Source organism: Tachypleus tridentatus, chromosome 9 (genome assembly GCF_004210375.1).
Source record: "Tachypleus tridentatus isolate NWPU-2018 chromosome 9, ASM421037v1, whole genome shotgun sequence".
NCBI classification, from domain to species: Eukaryota; Metazoa; Arthropoda; class Merostomata; order Xiphosura; family Limulidae; genus Tachypleus; species Tachypleus tridentatus.
Genome location: NC_134833.1, coordinates 139,808,278 through 139,829,537, shown reverse-complemented (window position 1 = coordinate 139,829,537; position 21,260 = coordinate 139,808,278). Strand labels below are relative to the sequence as shown.

General features: G+C 35.0%; 1 protein-coding gene across 1 annotated transcript in view; it reads left to right on the top strand.

Moving 5' to 3' along the window:
- LOC143226514 (glutamate--cysteine ligase-like) overlaps positions 1 to 16,008 on the top strand; it is a 30,026-nt gene extending 14,018 nt beyond the window's left edge. Inside the window, exons 4-9 of the mRNA XM_076457551.1 lie at positions 758 to 867; positions 1,693 to 1,788; positions 2,516 to 2,620; positions 6,122 to 6,203; positions 9,647 to 9,817; positions 15,246 to 16,008. Coding sequence (XP_076313666.1) covers positions 758 to 867; positions 1,693 to 1,788; positions 2,516 to 2,620; positions 6,122 to 6,203; positions 9,647 to 9,817; positions 15,246 to 15,409 — 728 coding nt within the window. The 3' untranslated portion in view covers positions 15,410 to 16,008. The remainder of the gene's footprint in view (positions 1 to 757; positions 868 to 1,692; positions 1,789 to 2,515; positions 2,621 to 6,121; positions 6,204 to 9,646; positions 9,818 to 15,245) is intronic.
- Positions 16,009 to 21,260: the final 5,252 nt, after the last annotated feature.

Below are 21,260 nucleotides of genomic sequence, written 5' to 3'. Positions count from 1 at the left end.
CAACTCCCAGCCTCTCCCTTTTCCATGCTACTTAGCTACGTTGGTCCACCTATATACGAGATACAAAAACATCTAAGTGAGCAGCTCTTTGCTTATTAATATAATTTAATAATTATTATTTGTATATATTTCGGATTGAAGAGGGCGTGTGAAATATCGAAACTAAAGTCTGACTAAAATTTGAATTGTTCTGCTAGTGTAGATTTAAACTTCATTGTAGATGAAGGCTTTGTCACACGTCTTTGGAAAGTTTTGTAATTAAATGTGTTCCAGGCTTAAAGCCTATAATTCAATAACGCAACTAATTTATTTTCTGAACTTTCTTTCTGTGATATATAAAATCCATAGACTATTCGGTTCTGTTATGAAAATAATATTTGTGTAATAGCTACAGCATCAATTTGATATACTATTGTTTTTCTGTTCCTTTTACTTGTGATAAGAATTTGTGTTTTTATGGTAATGCTACTAAGCATCTGCAATACATCTAGTGTTCAATACAGTTAAGAGGATAAGCATCTAGTCGACTGCCTTCTAACACTCATCATAGTTACTGAAGGATTGACTGTTGTCGTTATAATACATCTAAAACTTCAAACGAGAGGAATAATTTATGACGTTACACGAATTAGAACCCGACTCGCTGGCTCTGCATTCAGTGTTCCTATCACACGACTAATCCACACTACTTGTATTAAGAAATCTGGTATCTCTTTGAAAATAAAACCGACGCCATGTTTTACTTTTGTTTCAATAGGAGTCGACCCTCAACTAGCTCGTCTAGTTTCTCGATCTCTTACTCGTGATCCACTGTTCGTTTCGGAGAAGCAACTGGAAGAAGACGAAACGGAAACATTTAACTTGCTTGTAAGTCACATCTGGTTCTTTTGTTGAAGAAACAATTGTTATTTCCACATTCGGTAAAAAAAACTTTATGTGGTAATTTATTACATTCGAGTATACGCATAAACTTGATTGCTCAAGTTTAAAGATGACATTTTTAATAACTAGTATCACCATGTGAAATGTCAACAATCCAACTTTTCCACAAGTGTTTACTTAATATGTTGTGTTTCCCTGACTTGGATTCATAATACTTACGTAAATTTCTTCCCGCAGAAGAAATATGCATATTCTAAACCATTATTGTTATTGTGTTTCGTTGTTTTTGTTCATCTAATTTTTGGTCATGAATGGCTTCTTAGAGATAGTTTGTTACTAATGGTAGTTATACCGTTAAGGTATCAACCAACGGAATATCAAATAGTATAACAATCTAGTGAATCATGTAGGACAGACAACGTGTATATTTTAAAGTAGTTTCGTAGGAAAAATGTTCAGGCGATTAAAACGTTTTAAGTATCCTATTTTCAAAGTTAACGTTATAAAACAATTCCGTATGAAACATTTTTATAGCCGGCCTGGAGAACCTGGGTGTTGGACGAAAGGCATCCTCTGTTATGAATATAATATCCCAGTTGTGTCATGATGCGTTATTTAAATGTACGTTCTTTTTTATTTTGGAAGCTTTTGTAAATATATTGGTTTTGCTGCAAATATTTTCTTTAATTTCAGTACTACATGGAAAAGTAACTTGTAATGTTATCAACAAGGCATGCTGATGGAAGTTTCACTATAGTGAGTTAGACATTTAAAAACACTATGAAAGAAACGCTGATATTTCTTTTTTAGATAGCTTTGCTCAGTACAACATTCCCAACAGTCCGGCTCAAGATTCCCGATGCTTCTAACAGCGCCTTCTGGCGATTGGAATTTAGACCCATGGAGGTGAGTTTTGTAATTTAATTAAATTAACTATATATGCGGTAACTTCATAATTAATGTTTTCACCACACATAATAATATAACCCCCCCTTTTAAAGATGAATTTTTGTTTTAAAATGTTTGTTTAACTGATATCTCATCTCTGTTATTAAACAGACAATTAGTTTTGGTTTATTTAGCACGATTTAGGTCTTTAACCTAAGTTTTAAAAATGGCTCAAAAATAAGTTGCCAATTTGTGGCTCTGAGGAATTAGAAATTTATTGATGCAAAACCCGTGTTTTATTTTTGATATTTTTTATACTAGGTTGTCAATATAAATGCATTGTAGAATTTTCATCTTTCTGGTTTATTTCTATATCATTCGGCCCGGCATGGCCAGGTGGTTAAGACACTCGACTCCGAGGGTCGCGTGTTTGAATCCCTGCCACACCAAACATGCTCGTCCTTGCATCCGTGGGGGCGTTATAATGTGACGGTAAGTCCCACTATTCGTTAGTAAAAGAGTAGCCCAAGAGTTTGTGGTGGGTTGTGATGACTAACTGCCATCTCTTTAGTCTTACCCTACTAAATTAGGGACGGCTAGCGCAGGTAGCCCTCGTGTAGCTTTGTGCGAAATTCAAAACAAACCAAACCATATTATTTGTTAATAAAAGGCCTCAATTTACATTCAGTGTTTTGTAAGAATTTTATTTGTAAATTTGATTTCATTTCCTTTTTAATACACACAGGTACAATTTACAGACTACGAAAACGCAGCTTTCTCCTTATTTATGGTAATTTTGGCCAAAATCATTCTTGAAAAAAAGTTACATCTACTCATACCAATTAGTAAGGTAAGAATATATTATTAAATTCGAATTAAGGAAAATTATTTAAACAATCCCAGAGAAATGCATTTAACAAATTACCTAGAAAAAACAACTTTTACCTGATTTAATGAAAACCATTTCCAGTGGCTGTGTGATTTTAAATCAAAAGTAATTATTTTTGGGACATAAACCTTTATTAGTAGCTCAGTTAAACCCAAACATTTTTTAAATTTATTTAAGATTATAAAAACAATTGATTTTATAAAATTTAAAAAAAACTTAAAACACTTACATTTCTAACAAGTTTTTATCCTTATTAATATGTTTGTAGTTTGAAATTTTCAGAAACTTAGTGTCAAAACTAAAAGTAGAATAAAATACAATTTGCAATTATTATCAGGGCTCACACTTAACGTTTTTAAAGGAGCCTGCTGGGCCCTCAAAATGCACATTTTTGGGCACAGTCCTATAGCTCATTGTAAAATGTACTCTGTAGTGGAGGTTACAATAAAAATCGCTTATTAAATGCTGCGTAATTTGAAAGGAAACTGAAGATATCAACATATCTGAGTTTACTTTGTTGTAAACTCTTATTTTATGGGAAAAAACTAGAAGTCAAGTTATTTCATTTTCTTTCTAACCACTGAAATGATTTTTATTTCATGTGAACTTTACTTTCTCTGTAAGGCTTAGTGTTACAATAACGTTTTGTTCTATATTAAAGTAGTGCCCTTTAATAATCAAAATAAATAATGAAAGAAAATCATTTTACGTCGCTGTCAATCAAATCTTTCCATATAACTCATTATCATTTAGCTAACGTACATAAAATGTCAAACGTTTAATAGAGAGCTGGAAAATTCAACAGTTTGCTTACCACTAACTTTATATCAATCGGTTCTTTCACACTGATATAGCTGTTGATTAGCCATTTATGAATTCAAATTTATAATGAGCAAAATCTTCAAATTAGTAACACATAGAAAACATGCAAATAGCTTTAAAAATGGCTTAAGTGGTGATAAATTAAACTTAAATTAGTGTCCTTTGTTAATCCAGATAAACAATGAAACTAAATCTAGTATGCAGGTGTTCGATTATTTTCAAACATCCGTTTCTTGGAATCTTTTGTCCGTTTCTTCGTCACTCTCCTGCACGTGCTTCTCAGTTTGGACCAACATTTGGTCTCCTTGTGTAAAGTGAACCTGAGTTTAAAAGATGGATATTATGTGATCAAAGTCGCATATTGAAGGTAGAGTGGAACATGATCAGAAGACGATCGGTGAACCTGTCATCTCCTCAGATTGGTCTTCATCTTCATCTTGCTGAATCCCCTCTGTCTCGGAGTTGACTGGTACAGACAGCAGTAGGTCAACGAGGCCACAGATGTTAGATAGCACCTTCTTAATTCTAGGGATACTTGCAACCCATGACTAACCTTTCTTGTTGTCTGGTGAAGTTAAGTGATGATATAGATGTGAACAATGTATCAGACACAATCATGAGAATTGTATTATTTTAACATCCTTTTTAAAATCATTGTTTTGTGTTCATTTAAACTCATTGTATTACGCAGTGTTTTACAAATAATCTGTTCAGTAATCCGAATCGGGCCAATTACTGCATAAGAAAGAGCAATGTGAATTTGTAAAATTCGTCGAATTTCCCGATTGCCGAAAACCGTTTGTCAAAATCTTAAAAGTTAACATCACTCGGGTCACTTCATTCACAACAAGAATCTCCAAATCCTGACTTGCAAGTTTTCTTATAATCACGACCCAGTATTTTTCCTCTCGATACGGAACAATACTCAGCATAGAATAACATACGATCGATTAAAAAAAACTCTCTTTCTTATTGGTTTACTTACATTTTATACACTGAACGAAAGAAAGGTTGAAAAATAATGATCTGCACCTCGCTGAGCGCACCCATTTCTTTACACACTATACATTGGTGAAGGAGTCGACAACAGCACCCTGGGCACAGAGCTAATACACACCACGTGCTTGCCATGAATCTATGCGGACCTTAGGTCGCCGAAGAGCTCATTATAACAGAATGATTGAGAAATTGGAATGTCCCATGACTTTCCAACAATGGAACAATGGGGTTTGTCAATTGTTTGAATTGTTCACCTCACTGCCGGAGACTTCACTAAAAGTTGGAGGTGGTAAACCGGTATATATAAATATTTACAATATAACTAACCTATTGGACAGCTATGGGACACTTCATTTTATAATTTGACTCTCGTAGTTATTTATGATTATACCTACTTTCAAGAAGTTTTATATTAAATTTAGTTGTGGCTAGACAAACGTGACTGGTGACTGGTTGGATTGCTTCTGAATTAGAAAACTAGATGTCTGTGGTTTTTTAAAGTAGGAAAAAAAATGGTTCAAAAAGGAGACTGCTTTCTACATACGTCTTTAACGTCAGTAAAAGGTATTTGTTAAATTTAGACACTTTTCAAAAGTGACATTGTAAGTACTGAGATTTGAAACACATTTCGGTTAAATCATGTGTTGCAAGCCAGATGATAAACTTGAAATAGGTCCACATCATGATTGTTGAATTATCATAACGCATTTAAATTTCCACTTCTGTTTTTTGGTTGGAAATTTGATCATTACGTATGTAATAACAAAATATTTAGGCGCCTTTTTAAATAAGGCCAATTAAAAAACATCTTTGGACAACCTATTTGAAGATTCCCTCTCTTTAAGAATGAAAACTTTCAAATGGTGTTACTTTATTTGACCTTTTGGTTGGAATACTTCGTTTGGATTTTTAGGGCTCTACTTTTGTAGTGGTTCAGTTCGTGTAGAATGATAGCAAAAATCTTCGAACTTATGACTGAAGTGAATGGTGAATTTAGGCAAGGAACCTCAACAATTTTTGTCTCTCCCAATGGTAACATAATGTTATGTATCAATCACGTACTAACCACAAGGTCACTTATCATTTTTGTTTCATTTGTTCAAATAAAAGAATTAAATATATTGTGATTTTTTTTTAGTGGAACATTTATTGATAACTTCAATCATTTCAAATTTATTAAAGCTTTAAGGTACACTTTTTTGTAGTTGTTACAATATTTAACATTAAACTGTGAACATTATCACTCAATGACTTCGTCAGCTTTACTGTACTCAGAATCGGTGACTTCTAATTGTGACATGATTGGTAAAAGAGTAATATGTTTTATTATTGTTGTAGACTGCAGCTGGATTCAAGTGTTTGACCTAACATATACATACTTACATTAATGTACGCCCACTAAGGTAGATTCTCTAAACAGCGTGTAAGTTTAAGAATAGGCTTAGATCAATTTATGTGGAGTCAAACTTTAAATGGCTCTTTAGTTTTTAAGGGGCCACGGAGGCTAACTAGAAGGCTAATTTCATAGCTCTGATTATAATACTTTCTACATTTGTTTAAACACATTTTTTAGCAATACTCAATAAAAAAATTAATAAAATATTGTGATTAGATGAACATTTTAAATCTGTGTTTTTGTAGGTTCTTGAAAACGTTGAAAGAGCCCAAAAACGTGACGCAGTGAGAAACGAAAAGTTTTGGATGAAATCGAACTTCCAAGATGGTGAGATGACTTAAATAAAATTAAAAACTATCTTTTAAAGTATACTTGTGGCAGATTTATCATCCTCACAGGTATAAATCATTCTGTAAACTAATGTCTAAGATATTCGGCTTTTAATTATGTAGCATTCTTCTTACATGTAAACTAATGGTTTCAAGTGATTTCTTGTACTATTTCAGGTAAAAAATGTTGCTTATTGATATTTAATGATACTTTAAAAACGACTTATTCTGAAGTGAAAACATTTTAATGTTCTTGTTCCAAGAAAATTGCCCCCCTCTAGTACAGCGGTATGTCTCTGGATTTACAACGCTAAAATCAGGGGTTCGATTCCCCTCGGTGGGCTGAGCAGATAGCCCTTTGTGGCTTTGCTATACGAAAAACACACACTTCAAGAAAATTTCGTTTTATTATAAATTCATCCGTATTAATTTGTTTGTTTTTTTGGAATTTCGCACAAAGCTACTCGAGGGCTATCTGTGCTAGCCGTCCTTAATTTAGCAGTGAAAGACTAGAGGGAAGGCAGCTAGTCATCACCACCCACTGCCAATTCTTGGGCTACTCTTTTACCAACGAATAGTGTGATTGAACATCACATTATACACCCCCACGGCTGGGAGGGCGAGCATGTTTAGCGCGACGCGGGCGCGAACCCGCGACCCTCGGATTACGAGTCGCACGCCTTACGCGCTTGGCCATGCCGGGCCCATCCGTATTAAATATAACAAAGTTTACGTGAAATGCTCACTTAATTTGTTTCATTTTAAATGTAAACAAGGCATTCTACATTGACAGAAGTAGAACTGCTAAATGTTTGTTTGTTTTTTGAATTTCACGCAAAGCTACACGATGGCTATCTGTGCTAGCCGTCTCTAATTTAGCAGTGTAAGACTAGAGGGAAGGCAGCTAGCTAGTCATCACCACCCGCCGCCAACTGTTGGGCTACTTACTCTTTTACCAACGAATAGTGGGATTGACTGTGACATTATAACGCCCCCATGCCTGAAAGAACGAGCATATTTGGTGTGATGGAGATTCGGACCTGCAACCATCAGATTACGACTCGAGGGCTCTAACCACCAGGCCATGCCGGGCCCAAGATCAGTCGGAATCTGGTAATCGTGATAAACAACCAACATGAGTGAGACGCCATCATTTTCTCGAACTGATGGACCACATAATATTGAAAACTTGTTACATCATAGCATTAGAAGAGCCTTTACCTTTCGACATAAACATTATATAAAAGTACAGTAATGGGCAAGATAAACAAAACTCATTCAGCTGCACTCTCGATATTTATTACCTGCATTCGTGAAGAAATAATAAAAAAAACCAAACTTCCAACCACAAGAACTTTTCCAACACATCACCTGAAATAGCTCTGAATTGTTTCTATTTGAGAAAAGTAGTTTCTGAGTTCGCTACCATACAAGAGCTTTCATACTTTCGTTCACGTGGTGCGACTAAACAGTCCTGATCACTGTTGAAAGAATCAGTTAACTGAATATAGCCCAACTAGTGATGTACCTTCAGTTTTGTGAGGTAAACGTAGAGTTTCTGTAGCCAATATACATATAAGAATAGGCTACAGAAAAATTCCATCCTTAGAAAACTGTGGAGATACGCCCTGCTCGTCCCCCGTGAAAATTACGCCTATGCTCCCGATATCTATTACACCTTCAGGGTTTTCTTTGATAGATTGTTCAGCCAGAGTATTCATAATGAAACTTTGTAGAATGGACGGCAACTGTCTGTTTCGAAAGTCTTCCGCCTTTCCTCTTCAGGTCAGTGAAGAGGAAAGGCGGAAGGAAGACTTTCGAAACGTCATCCTCTACACTTGTGTCTCCACAACAGACAGTTGCCGTCCATTCTACAAAGTTTCATTACCTTCAGGGTTGTTCAGTGGTTTCACGGCTCGTTCATTTATCAACGGTTAATGAAAACAGTTTTCATCAATGACATACACACGCCCATCTGACTGCCGTTCCCGAAACTCTAAAAACTTTTAAAGTTGGTTAAAGAAATCGTCTGTGACAGATACTTTTGCTCGATGGTCGCTTACTTGTTTTAAGCTTATTTAGAACATTTATTATATATTGTCATCTAAAATAACCAGAATACAGGTGTGGACTGTACACCTGAATTATAAATTATTTTAACTCTGTGTCTGAGGCGTCATATGAAGTGCTCTTTTATTGTATATTAAGTAAATGTTCAGAATATTCAACACGTTAATAGATTACAATACTTAACAAAGCACACTATTCGGCTGATTAGTCCACATCTCAAGTGGCTAGTAGTGAGGCTTCTGATCGTATAATGTCAAAGTATAATGTCCTGAGCACGTTCAGCTCTGGACACGTTATAAAGTTGTCAGTTAATTTTGTTGAATAAGATTTGTGGTGGCAGGTGCTGCTGCTCGCTGGAACAAAATAAGTGATGGTTATATCTGAACATTAGGGTTTCAGATCTACTCATTTATTCTGTGTATGCATAAGGTACCACTCATGTTAAATTTCAGTTTCAGTCATTCGGGTGTTACTTAACTTCCTATTTGAAAACTTTCTGTAAGACAATCAAATTATTTTATGCATGGTCTGACGGATAGGGCGCTTGACTCGCAGTCTGTAGATTATGGGTCTGAAACCCATCATCGAGCATGCTCGCCCTTTCAGCTTCTAATCTATTACTACTAACTTAAGTGTCGATAGTCCTCGAAGAGCTTTGCACAGAATTGAAAACAAACAGAATCATTGTCTCGCTACCAAGAACTAAATTATATTAAGAATGTGTGAAATAATTATACTTGTTCAACTTGTACCTTCCCAACAACACCCTCATCAATTAAAATCCAAACAGTAGTTTTGCTTTCACTACAAAGCAAAATGGAGGATATTGGTTTGACTCTGCCCATCGTCTGTTTCAACCTTGTGGCCATACTTCAGTGCAGGATTGGTGAATATTGACTGTTATATAACATATCTTTTTAATTGTACAGTATAATTTAGTGGGAACATAAACATAACTTACATTAATTTGTACTTATAATAGTATCTAATTCCCTCATCTATTGCATAGTAACAAAGATATACCATTTACGAAAGGGTGATTTCTGAAAACAAACTGTGTGTAGCTTTAAGTAAACATGTGTAATTGTTTGACATGTCCTGTTTAAATAATCTTTATATACTCGTCAAGTCAAGGAATTTAAGTTAAATAACTGGCATCAGATTGCCATTAAAGCCCAGTCTTTGTGATATCATATACTGCATACTGGTCAAACAAGTTTAAAATAAGTTTTCTAAGACTGTGTCAGATGCATCAGCTCATCTGGCAATTGTTTGTCTCTGTAGACCAATCCACCCTTGTAGACAAGTATAATTTCAATACATTAAAAATGGACGTTTTAGTAACGTGACATATTTCACTTTCTTTTCTAGATGATTCTGGGTGGGAAGAACTAACCGTTGACGAAGTAATTAATGGTAAAGATCCTGATCATGTTGGCCTCGTGTCTGTTATTCGTCAGTACATGAGTGAAACTGGTGTGGATAATAACGTTGCTGAGTCTTTAGAACGTTATTTGCGTCTGGTACAAGGAAGAGCCTCTGGTATGTATTTTATAAATTAATTGTTATTTATAATAATGTAAAAGGTACTGCTTTCAAAGTGATGCTAAGTATTTTGCTATGTTCAAATAACAGAGAAGAAGATATCTCGCCAACAGTCTTGTAAATACATGTGTGAATGTTGTATCGAGAATAGTAAAATACACATTGTCATGAAATGATTTTGAGTGGCCTAAAACTGACACCGAGAAATAGAACCAAACCATATAGTTGACATAAGCAAAGTCAGAGAGGTTTGATTTTTAAAGATGAATAGTTTGTTCATTGGTGGAAAGTAGAAACTCGTAGTTAATATGCAGCATCTAGTGAAGCATAGTTGAGGGTTCAGTACAGGTTTGGAATTTGTGTCGAAGATGTATAACATTGGTATCCTGAATTCTAACAAGTATAGACAATTTACAATAAATCAAGCCATTCCATGAAGAAATCGACTGATCGAGTGTAAATTCATTTCTTAGTAAGATAACTTGTGGTAAAATATTTCGACAGTATAGAAGCTGATTGATCTCTTAGAACCACGACTAATACCACACAAAGTCCGGATATGAAAGTTCTTAAGATTGTGTGATCTTATATAAAAACTGAAAGGATCAGAAACTAGGAAAGAACTTTACCAAAGAATGTTAGTAATATTTGACAATGATTAACGTCAATAATCTGTATGGCAGTAAGAAAGCATGAGACAATACTGTGTAAAACAAAGTTCGCATACAAAATATTGGTGCATTGTACAACTTATCCACGTTATATTTTGTGATGATGCATCACACCGTTAATGAATTAACCAACCAGTTGTAATTACATGTTTGTAATAATACTTATCATTTACGTATTTACGTAATTACTTGTTAGTTTGTGTGTAAATGAGAGTGAGTGAGTGATTTAAAGAGATACGTAGTAATTGATTTGTTTGTGAATGATATAGATGCTATATAAACATAGCAAAGGTGATGCTTCAAACCCTTTGCACTGACTGGCTGGCTCGCGCGATAGGTTGTGACAATAACATCCATTAAGTTGCACCAGTGGTCCTTTCGCTAGGGAAGGGGATAAGATAGTGAGGTCTCCTGTGATGAGCACGCAAATAGTTCGCAAGCGAACCACCAGAGGGAAATGTAAATCAGCAGATACCGTGCCTGAACATGTGTTTACATCATCAGCTTTCACTTCTTCAGTAATGATTAAAGCCTCAATAATTTGTAATTTGTTTATTGTATCTTTTAGAATTATACCAATTTACCTTCCTTTTCTGAAAAAGAACAGGATGACAACATAATGTGGTTCACCAGAGGTCGTTTTGCTAGATCTTAGTAAAGACAATATTCTTTGATAGATTGTTTAGGTAGAGTATTCATGATGAAACTTTGTAGAACGGAAGGCAACTGCCTGTTGTGGAGACAAATGCAAAGGACGACGTTTCGAAATCTTCCGTTGTCCTCTACACTTGTGTCTCCACAACAAGCAGTTGCCGTCCATTTTACAAATTTTCAAAGACAAGACAATATTAGTATACTTTCTTAGAAAGCCATGAACATTTTTCATTATATCTTAAAAAGTAAAACTGTTATTTGAATTTTTTAATTGTTTGCTTAGGTTTAGCATGACAATGAGCTCTTGACACAAAATCTGAACACTTTGTTTTTTGGTTTTGGCACGTAGAAAGTCTTAGCATTTGCTTTCAAATGAAAGTCTTTACGTATTATCTCGGACGAGTCTCCCATTTATTATGTTACGTACGTTACGTATTATTACTTCAAATGACCAAGCATTTAAATTTCAATTTGTAAGTTAATTAAGAGTTAATTTGTATTAAGTTTGTTATTTGCCAACAAGATTGATACATACAATTTCCTTTATTGACACATATACTTTAATAAACAAAAAAATACAATTTATAATAACTGTTATTACTAATAGTTATTACAAATAATGTTATATACAAGACTTTTACAAACTTATAAACAATACTGACTCGTATCTGGTCTAGAACTAAATATTTTATCGACGATCCAGGTCCACAAAGCAAATTCATTGCGAGTTTATGTTGCATCTCGCTTAAGGTAATGACGCATTTCTAGGCTAGCCTTACACCGGATATAAGTCCACTTCTTACCGAAAAAAGATTTAATGTCTTAGTAGAAACAGTGACGTCCCAAGTAATTCACTGAAGTTGGCCAGTGTGGATTATTATTATCTCTTGTCACACGGCGCGTCGATTTATATATTGACACTTGTTCCAAACGAACTTTGGAGGTTCTAGAGTCTCACGTGATTTTATTATAAATGTTTGTATAACTGCAACTTGGAACAACAGTGTCAATCACTAGTATTATACAAACACGCAGTACATTGTTGATCCTTATGCACAAGAACGTTTTACAAATTTCGAGAACAGGCCGTACTTGCGCAACACACAGTCAAGAATGAACGTTACATACAAAAACGAAAACTATACAGAAACAAGCGTAGATATTATAATAATCGTTTAACGGTAAATTTGTGACAAAGTTAATCAGTAGTGTCTGTTGTTTGTAACGGAAGGATATTCCCTCTGCTGTCTAAAGTTGAAAGCCTTATGACACTAGTTTGTCATGAATTTGTTTCTTCAAGATCAAGGTTTACACTTTTAACGACTAGTGTGTAACTGGAAGGTGAGTATAAGTGAGTGAATACTTGTGTTGTAAACGGAAACCTCAGTGGGTTAATAGGTGGACCGACTCGTTACGTTGTTTGTTTTATAATAGGTGGGCCGACTCGTTACGTTGTTTGTTTTACAACAATATCACACTTATGAAGACACCGTATTTCCTTAAATTTAAATTTGGTGTTCCAAAAGGTATGTGAAACTCCAACTTTTAGTGTTGGGATGTTTCGTGGTTTTTGTGTTGCGGCATTAGGATATATCGGTTAGCGATGTAGGTTTGCTGCATGGTGTTATATTAGTATCTGGGTCTACGGTAAGTGTTTTTTATTGGTTTTTTGCTTGTGTGTTAAATAAATCATTTGGAACTTGTACTTACCCATGAAGTCTTCAATTTCCTGTGCTTTCTGTAAGTGTTAAGGACATGGACTTTCAGGGACATCCTGCAGCCCGTTTTGCCGTTCTTCATCAGAGCCTCAACCAGTTCCACATAATTTTCGGCCCCGTGATTGCCTAAGAAGCCCAGAACCACTGAAATAAAGCTGTCTCAAGCTTTTTTTTTTTCCTTCCTACTGAGCTTCTTAGGGAATTCTGTGCACTCCAGGATCTTCTTTGTCCAACGAATACACCAGCTTTGACCTTTGCCTCTAACAGCGTAGGGAATAAGTCTCGAAGGTACTTGAAGGCTGTAGACTCCTTATCAAGAGCTGTGACAAATTGTTTCATAAGAGCCAATTTTATGTACAATGGTGGAAACAACACCTTCTAGAGGTCCACTATTGGCTCACACTTGACATTGTGTCTCTCTACAGAGAACTCGGTCAGTTGTGAGCAGTGCTTCATGTTGTAGTACACTGTGGTGTTCCTGCTGTTCCAAAGGCAAAGATAACAGGGAAACTTGGTAAAGCCTCCTTGGAAACCCATCATAAATGCCACCATTTTGAAGTCTCCGATAACCTCCCAGCCATACTCATCATACTTTAAGGCTTCTAGCAAGGTCTTAATGCTGTTGTTTTCCTCTCTGAAGTTCACCGGATGAGCCAGAAGAAGAGACAGATACTTATTCCCGTTATAGAGCAGCACAGCTTTGAGGCTTCTGGATGAACTATCAATGAAAAGGCGCCTCTCGTTCGGGTTACAGGCAATTGCAATTGCTTCGCATAGACCGGATATATTGTGGCAGAAGTAGAGCTCATCTTGACGAGTGAAGAATCTTAAAATGTGTCGGTGACGCTTCCTCTGACTTGCGACTTGCACACTTTCATCTAAAAAATCCCACTCCTTGAGCCTAGATGTCAAAAGCTCTGCATTCGACTTTGTTACACCAAGATCTCTGATCAAGTCGTTGAGGTCTCTTTGGTGGGGGTAGTATGGGTTTCTCTCAGTAGCTGCACCTCTGAAATTGTAATCTGGATCTTCAACGTCTACCTCCTTTTCTGATTTGCTGCTCTCTTCTGAGGATGGTTGCTTTCAGTACTAAATCTACATGGAATGTTCTGGAAAATGGGTAAGTTTGAAAATTTCATTACCCAGGCAAAATTTGAAGAGAAAAAAAAAGTATTTTACTTTAGGAATAAGCACTTAGTAAATAACACTTTCTTTCCAGAAACAATAAAAAGTAAAAATGTTACATAGTTGGAAGAAATTGAGTACCAAGTTGATACATTTTAGGAAGCGTAAAATATTGGGATAAGATAAACTGTTTTGTCCAAAATTACAACTTGACCTCCTTTTATTTGCCTTGGTAACTACGATGTTATCATTGTTTTATTCTTAAAGTTCTTAACTATTCTACCTTACTCTTACTTAATATTAGATTTACTTTACTGGTTCAATAATTCATTTTGTGTGTTTCATCTTATTAACTTTAAAATATTTAAAACACCTTCACATTTCTATTGATATAATAGAATCCCTTTTCACAATAACAAAATTAACTGACAAATTTAAGCTTAGACTTTAAGTTTCCATTTGCTAAGGTGACACACTCTCATTTCATAAATTAGGAGCTTCATAATTCGATGGTAGTTTACTGTATTTATCCTCCAAGGCTGGAATTTTAAATGACACTTTCCTAATTTTTAAAACCAAAATTTTTTGTTTTTATTTCTCAATTTTACTGTGTTTATTTTTAACTTTTTACTATTTAACCAACTATACGAATCTAATCTGTCCATAGTATTGGTTGGTTATAAATGCAAGTCGTACATTTTTGCTTCTGTTAGTGCAATATCTCGTATTTTTTCTTTTAATCATGGCTCTAAGAATTTTGCCACGAGTTTGATGGAAAACAGATTTCACCTTGTTACTTTGAAGTTTGCATTCCGTCGTAAAAGTGTTTGAACTACCTTACAACTGTTACTTAACCAAAATGTTAAATTGAGTTATGTTCCTTAGACTTCCACTTCCGATCTTGTTAACCTGAGTATTCACGTCTTGTAGCTTCAAAATGTTGTGGCCCGGCATAGCCAAGCGTGTTAAGGCGTTCGACTCGTAATCAGAGGGTCGCGGGTTCGAATCCCGGTCGCACCAAACATGCTCGCCCTCTCAGTTGTGGGGGCGTTATAATGTGACGGTCAATCCAACTATTCGTTGATAAAAGAGTAGCCCAAAAGTTGGCAGTGGGTGGTGATGATTAGCTGCCTTCCCTCTAGTCTTACACGGCAAAATTAGGGACGGCTAGCGCAGATAACCCTCGTGTAGCTTTGCGCGAAATTTAAAAAACAAAGTGAAGTGTATAACATTTTTGTTAATTTATTCATTATGTAGGAGAACTGATGACCGATTCACGCTGGATTCGAGAGTTTGTAACAAGCCACGATGACTACAAGCACGACTCCTACATAACGGATAAAATTAATTATGATTTGTTACTCACTATTGATAAAATCCAAAGAAAGGAAATTTCTTGCTCTCAACTTCTAGGTGAATAAGGATTAAAACATTGAACTTGTTTAATAAAAACTAGGTATGTACGACTGCTGTTGTTGAATGCGATATAATCCAGACTATGGAGGCTTGTAAGTAACTTATTGAAGTAACAATTAAGCTAACAGTGGTAAAGTAAATAAGTTATGTTCATCTCGACTTGTATTTCAAATTTCAAAATTTGATATAATTGATAGGCATCTGCGTAAACTTAGAGTTTTGTCACTCCTCGTTCGTTCTAAATCTTCTCTCATTAAGCCTAACTTTAGTTTCGAAATTAGTTCACAATGAGCTAAACATTAAACTTTTTCTTATTGGCGAATTATTAAAGTGTGATCAACAGCAATGTCGTAATATTATAAAATAATTTATATTAATGTTCGTATTTTGTCAGTTATTATATTAAAGTAGTTTTATTATTTACATTTTTTTCTTTGAGATTTATAACAGTTATATTCAAGCTTGTGAACAATGAATACTTTTAATAGGGTTATAAACGTATATATATTTTTTTTGTGTTGGGAACTTGCTTTTAAAGTGGTTTGAAATAAAATCACTGGTTTATGTAATCATTTTGTAATAAAGATAAAATCGTTATCACCAATTTGTCTCGGATGGTTAATCACTTTTTTTTCTTTTTTTTTTTGAACAACCAACTGTGTAAGTTATGGTTAAAACTGAGACGTGGCTTCTTTCTGAGTTCGATATTTTCGATAAGTAGAGCACAAATACTCCGCTTTGTAGTTTTCTGTTTTATATTAATAAAAAAGCATTCATTAAGTTTCTTAACATTATGAAAGTTTATCCGTTTTAATCTTAACCATTACGCGACAAAAACAGAATCCGAAATACTATTAAGAATGTCGACACGGATGAGGGTGGATTGTTAATTATTTACCAATATTCTGGTAACTCTAGGAGATCCACTTTTTTTTAATTTGAAAATATTTATCTTATAATTTTAAAACTCAGTAGCTTATTAACGTGTGATGAACAAAACTCCTTTGTATTTGTTCTGGTAAGTTTTGAATACTTTTCTTTTACGATCTACATTTAGGCTACGATAAAAAGAAAAGTACACTCACCCTCAGAAGTGCTGGTCACGCCTCTGCCTCTTTCATTCGAACATTGAGCAGTACCGTATTTTTTCTCAATGGAGGGATTAATGTTTATCATGGCCATTGGTTAACAGTTTTAAACTAACATACACGTCTACTTAGCAAGAAATTCGCCTGGATGTAGCCTTATTAAGTGAATGTTTATTTCCATTATATTATAAAATAAGGAAATAATTAGATGTTCGTATTAAGATGTATATTATATGCATGTAGGAGGTATAATTAAAAAAAAAATGTTTGAGTGTTTTGTATATTTATCTATTACTTGGGGCGGGGCAGAAGTGTAAGTACTGAGATATAAGATTTAGTTACAACTGTAGCCCCTACACAAAATCAATATTTTTATGCGAACTATAACAAGTTTGTTTAACAAAGAGAAAGCACATAGCAAGTGCTCAGACACACTATGTTCATTTATGTTAATTAGATGTGCAATGTATCCCCACATAAGCATGTCCTGCCCGTTACATTTCTTCGCCTTAACGAGAATTCTGTTTTAAATTTTCAAAATTGAGAATGGATTTAGTATAAACATATAAGACTTAAATAGGGCTGTAAGTATTTCTTTTCATGGATTGTATATTCAAATTTTATAAATGTTTACTGATATACGTGTCAGTTTTTCCACATATATTATTTCTTTTACTTTTTATTTGACCCTCGTCGACTTATTTTGCCTTATCATTTGAACAGTGACTGTATTTTGTTCACTTGTTTTTTTCAAAATAATTAACATGCAATTTAGAATGCTAAATTAATATTAATTGTTGAATGTAACTGAATCGGTGAATTTAAAAGGGGGCCCAAGTTCACAATTTCAAGTTGAGATATTATACGTATAACGATCTTTAAGAGACAAGCTATCTGTGTGCATAAAGGCCTCAAGTTCACAATAATGTATTGACTATTCACAGCATTTAAAATGCCTTGAGTGCAAGAGGGGCCCAACTCCAGGACTTTGGCCTCTCTTGCACGGATTTAGGTTAATGCCGTAGGTGGCAGTACTAGTCATCCAAGATGGCAGCGCCCACGCAGCATGAGTTTGATTCAAGTGATGAAGAGATTCGGCCGAAAAAAAGCGTAATGAACAAGAATGTGCCAGAAACAAGCAAAACAGATTACGTGCTGAAGGCAAAGAATGATATGCTTGATTTCAAATTCCACCTTGGTCAATTTTATAAAAAGTCAGTCAGAAAGGATGGAGAGAAGTACAGTCAGCAAATACAGGGTGTTCAGATTCAGTGAAGATTTCAGAAATGACATGGAGGTTTCCAAAAATATGTCTGCTCAGGTTACAACCAGATTCCGCCTTCTAAAGCCCTCGGCCAGGGTTGTTACATACCCAGAGGACCCACTATACCTTGGGCAACTTGGTGTAAAGGTAGGAAAAGTAAAGGATGTTATTCAAAAATTGGCAAAATATCTTTCATCAGAGGCTCAGCAGTTCCTCAATAAGTTAGCACTTTGTGATACTAGGGGTGAAGATGAGTCTGATTTTGAATATTAGATACCATTAGAATGATGTACCTCATTGATAACTTGTCCCCTTTCAGAATGAAAAAAACTAATTTTACCTGCAGTTATCTTGTATCAGAACAATAATTTGGATATAAACTGATCTTAAGAAGTGTTAAAAATATGACAGAATAAGAAATAAAGTTATCCTCAGATGAGAAATTTGTGGTATGTCCATTCTCTTCAGACTTGACTATTGTTTAAATCAAGAAGGGCTCAAGTCCAGAGACTTTAGTTTGCCAACCCTCTGAAATTAAAAATGTGAAGTGCTTCATATTGTAGCATATGTAAGCTATGAACTGGTGCTATATCTGGGTAAAGTATGAATCATTTGGCATAGCCTCCCTTTAAGATATGCAATTAAGTTCATTTCATGCGAAAACATATTTCTTTGTCTTGGGCCCCTTTTGAATTCACCGATTCAATTTATACAACTATTTCCGAAAAGAAGTTAAATTATTTCGAAGGAACTTGTATGTGAACAAATGAAAATGTTGCCGTTCATACTATTGATTATAAATATAGCATTAGTAAAATTTCTATTCATTATTTTTTACTTTAAACATAAATGTTCTACATACTTGTTCAGGTAATTAAAACTTCGGTTAAACTATATATTTTTATCAGTTGCCATTGAAACTAGCTTGACAAAGCTTTGTGGTTTCAGCTGTCAAGGCCAGCATGGCCAGATGGGTTAAGGCGTTGGACTCGTAACCTGAAGGTCGCGAGTTCGAATTCCGGTCACACCAAACATGCTCGCCCTTTCAGCCGTTGGGGCGTTATAATGTATCGGTTAATCCCACTATTCGTTGGTAAAAGAGTAGCCCAAGAGTTGGCGGTGGGTCGTGATGACTAGCTACATTCCCTCTAGTCTTACATTGCTAAATTAGGGACGGCTAGCGCAGATAACCCTCGAGTAGCTTTGCGCGAAATTAAAAAAACAAACAATTCAGCTGTCAAAATACGTTACATAAATTAGTCAAACCCACTATTCTGTTAAGGACAACCACATGGCTGGTCAGTGCTGTTAACTATTCGCTTACTCTCTGGTCAACATTTCCAAATTAGGGATAGCTATATGTTAATTCCAGCTGCTCAGGTTGTTATGTGGTAAGGTATCTTTAACGCGAACAAAAAAAAATTATATTTACTGTAGTTATTATTAAAAGTTTCGGAATTTGTTTTTAATGTTAACTTCATATTGATGTCATTTGAATTCTGTCCATTATGTGGAATCGAACCCAACGTTTTAGCATTATGAAACCACAAGCTTACCAGTGCTTCGTGGCAGACATTTTTAATGATAAATACATTCTAGATTAATATCAGAACATAAAGACGTTATTGTATCGACTTTTCTACAAGTAGGCTTATTTTGTAGCCACATCATATCTTAGTGTATAATGGAAAGATAAGACCTACCTCTGAAGTAGGTATGGTTTAAAATAATCTTTTTAATAACCACAATAGCCATAAAACATTATTTTATTTAGGATGCTCTAATTATATGTTTATATTCCTTGGTTTATGAGTAAGAGATGTTCCATTTGAAGGTGAGTTAAACGTGGGTGGTGGAAAAGCTGCTACTATCTTGGGGCGAGCCTGGAACAACTCGAACCTTGCCACAAGCCTAAAACCGTTGTATGTAAAGTCTGTGTGAACATGAAATTGCTACACAGCGTCTTTTGAAATTTTTACCCCTCTCAGTTTGGGAGTGTCTGCTTTAGCACCATGACTCAGGGATGTTGAAGTTTCTGTTTTCGGTATGTTTATGTCATTTACACGAAAAACAACTAATTCAGCGCTACGATGTCTATGTGTATCTTTTATGAAGTTATTGAAATGTTCACACTCAAAACAGCCAATCCAAAGTTACGATGTCGCTGTGTAACTTGGAATGTTCTCCAATCCCTCAGTGATGGCTACAATAAATGTGAAATCTGATTCTAAGTATATTGACATGTATAGAACCTACAGAACAGTTCAAGCTCAAACGTTTTTGTTTACTAATATACGCAACAACTTCGTGTACGCTGGCCATGAACATTATCATCCACCAATCAATTCCAATAGTGCCAACTGGATGACGCTTGTGTGAGAAGCCTGTAATAGTGTTTTCATCTTATTAGGTGTCAGTCTGTTAAAATGGTTGGTAAATATAACGTAAGGTACTTGACCTAGTGATAGAACACCTTTTATGTGATAAAGTAGTTCTAGAGAATGATATAATACCACAACAAGACTTCTTCAGCCACAGTGAAACAAAAAACCCCGATTATACAAAACTCACTTCCCACCCAGATAGGGGTAATGCCCTTCAAAAGCATGAAAGCTGATCTTTATACAGGACTTTGTGAAGTAAATAAGTTATAGCCAACCATGTGGCTATAGTAGAAAATTGTAATAGGATAAAACTATAGTTCTTAATCAACGACATGTAAGTAAGGGCAGTAACTGCAAGAAAGTAGAGATACAGTACTATATCCCCCCAGTGGCTCAGCGGTATGTCTGCGGACTTACAACGCTAAAAACCGGGTTTCGATACCCGTGGTGGGCAGAGCACAGATAGCCCATTGTGTAGCTTTGTGCTAAATTCAAAACAACAACAACAACTACAGTACTATATTTCAAAGAAAATAAATTTTAAGTAAGATAAAACAAAGTAGAAACAAGAGTAGAGGAAATGTAAAAGACTAGAAAAACATTTGAAACTGAAGAAAGGGTAATAAGAAGAAAGAATCAGAATTCTTAAGTAACGCAGACCTGCCTTGTTTCGCTTTTAATAACGGATTTTCCATAATTCTGCCACACGGATTTCGTAAGGTATTTTTTCTATCACCTAACGATTATTTACAAATCGGGAAAAAAAAAAAAAAACTTGTTTTGTTTACTTCTATGAGCATATTTTGTTTTGGATTTTGAATAATCGACTAGACTCTTGCGTCGCGATTGGTTTAGAGGAATATATAGTCACTGGGTGTCAAATATTTAAGCAAAACAAAATGTGACTCGATTACAATGAAAATTATTCACTTATGTAAAAGTACATATGACGTTTTGTGAGAAAAAACCTACGTGATGAAGAAAAATATATATTTTTGGGTTCAGCGTATAGGAATTACTATAGAATATGTAAAACGTTCAAGACAATAAAACAATCGCAGGCCTGTGTAATTAAACTCCTAATATAGACCAGATAAGTACAGAACAAGATAAACTGGTT